The following is a 3,712-nucleotide window of genomic DNA, read 5'->3' on the forward strand; positions in this document are numbered from 1 at the left end:
TTGCAGTCAGTTCCATTGCAGCCTGTTCCATTACAGTCAGTTCCATTGCAACCTGTTCCATTGCAGTCAGTTCCATTACAGTCAGTTCCATTACAGCCTGTTCCATTGCAGTCAGTTCCATTGCAGCCTGTTCCAGTGCAATCTGTTCCATTACAGTCAGTTCCATTTCAGTCTGTTCTATTGCAACCAGTTCCAATGCAGTCAGTTCCATTGCAGTCTCTTCCATTGCAGTCAGTTCCATTGCATTCAGTTCCATTGCAGTCGGTTCAATTGCAGCCTGTTCCATGGCAGTCAGTTCCATTGCAGTCAGTTCCATTGCAGTCTCTCCCATTACAGTCAGTTCCATTGTAGTCTCTTACATTACAGTCAGTTCCTTTGCAGTCAGTTCCATTGCAGTCTCTTCCATTACAATCAGTTCCATTGTAATCTGTTCCATTACAGTCTGTTACATTGCAGTCAGTTCCATTGCAGCCTATTCCATTACAGTCAGTTCCATTGTAGTCAGTTCCATTGTAGTCTCTTCCATTACAGTCAGTTCCATTGTAGTCTGTTACATTACAGTCTGTTTCATTACAGTCAGTTCCATTACAGTCAGTTCCATTGCAGCCTGTTCCATTGCATTCAATTCCATTGCAGAGAAAATCTGCCTCGGGAGATGCCGGAAATGGCGGCATCGTATGGGCCGCATGTTATACTGCCAGCCCAATGTTCCACTCCATTGCAGGCAGTACCATTGCATTCCGTTCCATTGCAGTCTGCTCCATTGCAGTCAGTACCATTGCAGTCAGTTCCATTGCAGTCAGTTCCATTACAGTCAGTTCCATTGCTGCCTGTTCCATTGCAGCCTGTTCCATTACAGTCTGTTTCATTACAGTCAGTTCCATTACAGTCAGTTCCATTGCAGTCAGTTCCATTGCAGCCTGTTCCATTGCAGTCACTTCCATTGTAGTCTCTTCCATTACAGTCAGTTCCATTGTAGTCTGTTCCATTACAGTCAGTTACATTGCAGCCTGTTCCATTGCAGTCATTTCCATGGTAGTCTCTTCCATTACAGTCAGTTACATTGCACTCAGTTACATTGCAGTCAGTTCCATTGCAGTCTCTTCCATTACAGTCAGTTCCATTTTAGTCAGTTCCATTATAAATCAATTCCATTGCAGTTTGCTCCATTGTAGTCAGTTCCCTGGCAGTCAGTTCTATTGCAGTCCACTCCATTGCAGTCTTCTCCATTGCAGTCAGTTCCAACGCAGTCTGCTCCATTGCAGTCTATTCCATTGCAGTCAGTTCCATTGCAGTCAGTTCCATTGCAGTCTGCTTCATTGCAGTCAGTTCCATTGCAGTCCACTCCATTGCAGTCAGTTCCATTGCAGTCCGCTTCATTGCAGTCCACTCCATTGCAGTCTTCTCCATTGCAGCCAGTTCCATTGCAGTCTGCTTCATTGCAGTCCATTACATTGCAGTCCATTCCATTGCAGTCAGTTCCAATGCAATACGTTGCACTGCAGTCAGTACAACAGTGACCACACATAGCAGGCAGAGGAACCGTCCTCTCCAAGCCCCAGTTCTCCAGTCAGTGTCGGAAGGCATTCAGGAACTGCGATGCCTGGTTTACAGAAACTAAAACCAAACCTCACATGGTTAGCAGAAGAGCAGAACTCTCCAACTGCCTGCCCCAATTACATGCTTGGCTCAAGCCAGCTCCTCAGCTTTTAATCTAACAACATTAACCTGGTATTAATTCACCTCCTTTGAAATATGAGACGACTTTAATTGCAGCCATCGCAGGCTGATGGCAGCCAGCATGTGCAATTTGTCACCAACCTAATATTTGATGCAAAGTTTATGAGGAATCTGTATAATTAAACTTATATCCATTAAATATTAAAAATTTAATTCCCCAGGGGCAAAGCTCACCATCTCGGTTAAGCAGTGAGCTCAGAGGGCTGAGTTATACAGACAGTGATGCCAGGGCACACACTGAATTGACTTGCGAATTGGACAGCTCTTATTTAAGGGAGGAGGCAGGGTGGGTTTCCAATTCGAGGACCCTACAGTTACCGAGCCATTTCCCAACGTGGACACATTAAAAAAAAGCTTCAGCCAGGGGTTGTGACGCTTCCTTTCAAATTGCAGGGGCCAAAACACGAGCTCAGTGCAACCTGAATAAACAATTGCCTGAGGAAATTCCCCAGTCTCACCCATATCTGCACGAAATATTACCTGTAACACCATCCCAGCAGTGTGATAGAACCTGTAACACCATCCCCGCAGTGTGTGATATAACCTGTAACACCATCCCCACAGTGTGTGATATAACCTGTAACACCATCCCCACAGTGTGTGATATAACCTGTAACACTATCCCCACAGTGTGTGATATAACCTGTAACACCATCCCCACAGTGTGTGATAGAACCTGTAACACCATCCCCGCAGTGTGTGAAATAACCTGTAACACCATCCCCACAGTGTGTGATATAACCTGTAACACCATCCCCACAGTGTGTGATATAACCTGTAACACCATCCCAGCAGTGTGATAGAACCTGTAACACCATCCCCGCAGTGTGTGATATAACCTGTAACACCATCCCCACAGTGTGTGATATAACCTGTAACACCATCCCCGCAGTGTGTGAAATAACCTGTAACACCATCCCCACAGTGTGTGATATAACCTGTAACACCATCCCCACAGTGTGTGAAATAACCTGTAACACCATCCCCACAGTGTGTGATATAACCTGTAACACTATCCCCACAGTGTGTAATATAACCTTTAACACCATCCCCACAGTGTGTGATAGAACCTGTAACACCATCCCCGCAGTGTGTGAAATAACCTGTAACACCATCCCCACAGTGTGTGATATAACCTGTAACACCATCCCCACAGTGTGTGATATAACCTGTAACACTATCCCCACAGTGTGTGATATAACCTGTAACACTATCCCCACAGTGTGTGATATAACCTGTAACACCATCCCCACAGTGTGTAATATAACCTTTAACACCATCCCCACAGTGTGTGATAGAACCTGTAACACCATCCCAGCAGTGTGATAGAACCTGTAACACTATCCCCGCAGTGTGTGATATAACCTGTAACACCATCCCCACTGTGTGTGATAGAACCTGTAACACCATCCCAGCAGTGTGATAGAACCTGTAACACTATCCCCACAGTGTGTGATAGAACCTGTAACACTATCCCCACAGTGTGTGATAGAACCTGTAATACTATCCCCACAGTGTGTGATATAACCTGTAACACAATCCCCACAGTGTGTGATATAACCTGTAACACCCTCCCCACAGTGTGTGATATAACCTTTAACACCCTCCCCACAGTGTGTGATATAACCTGTAACATCCTCCCCACAGTGTGTGATATAACCTTTAACACCATCCCCACAGTGTGTGATATAACCTGTAACACCATCCCCACAGTGTGTGATAGAACCTGTAACACCATCCCAGCAGTGAGATAGAACCTGTAACACTATCCCCACAGTGTGTGATAGAACCTGTAACACTATCCCCACAGTGTGTGATATAACCTGTAACACCATCCCCACAGTGTGTGATATAACCTGTAATACTATCCCCACAGTGTGTGATATAACCTGTAACACTATCCCCACAGTGTGTGATATAACCTGTAACACCCTCCCCACAGTGTGTGATATAACCTGTAACATCCTCCCCA

General features: G+C 45.3%; 1 protein-coding gene across 1 annotated transcript; it reads right to left on the bottom strand.

Moving 5' to 3' along the window:
* Window positions 1-266: 266 nt before the first annotated feature.
* Window positions 267-674, bottom strand: LOC137355990 (keratin-associated protein 4-7-like). The gene has a single exon (XM_068021691.1). It carries the CDS (start codon window positions 672-674, stop codon window positions 267-269), a length of 408 nt encoding a protein of 135 aa, XP_067877792.1.
* Between the last annotated feature and the right edge of the window lie 3,038 nt (window positions 675-3,712).

The sequence above is a fragment of the Heterodontus francisci genome, chromosome 44 (assembly GCF_036365525.1).
Source record: "Heterodontus francisci isolate sHetFra1 chromosome 44, sHetFra1.hap1, whole genome shotgun sequence".
In the NCBI taxonomy this organism is placed as follows: Eukaryota; Metazoa; Chordata; class Chondrichthyes; order Heterodontiformes; family Heterodontidae; genus Heterodontus; species Heterodontus francisci.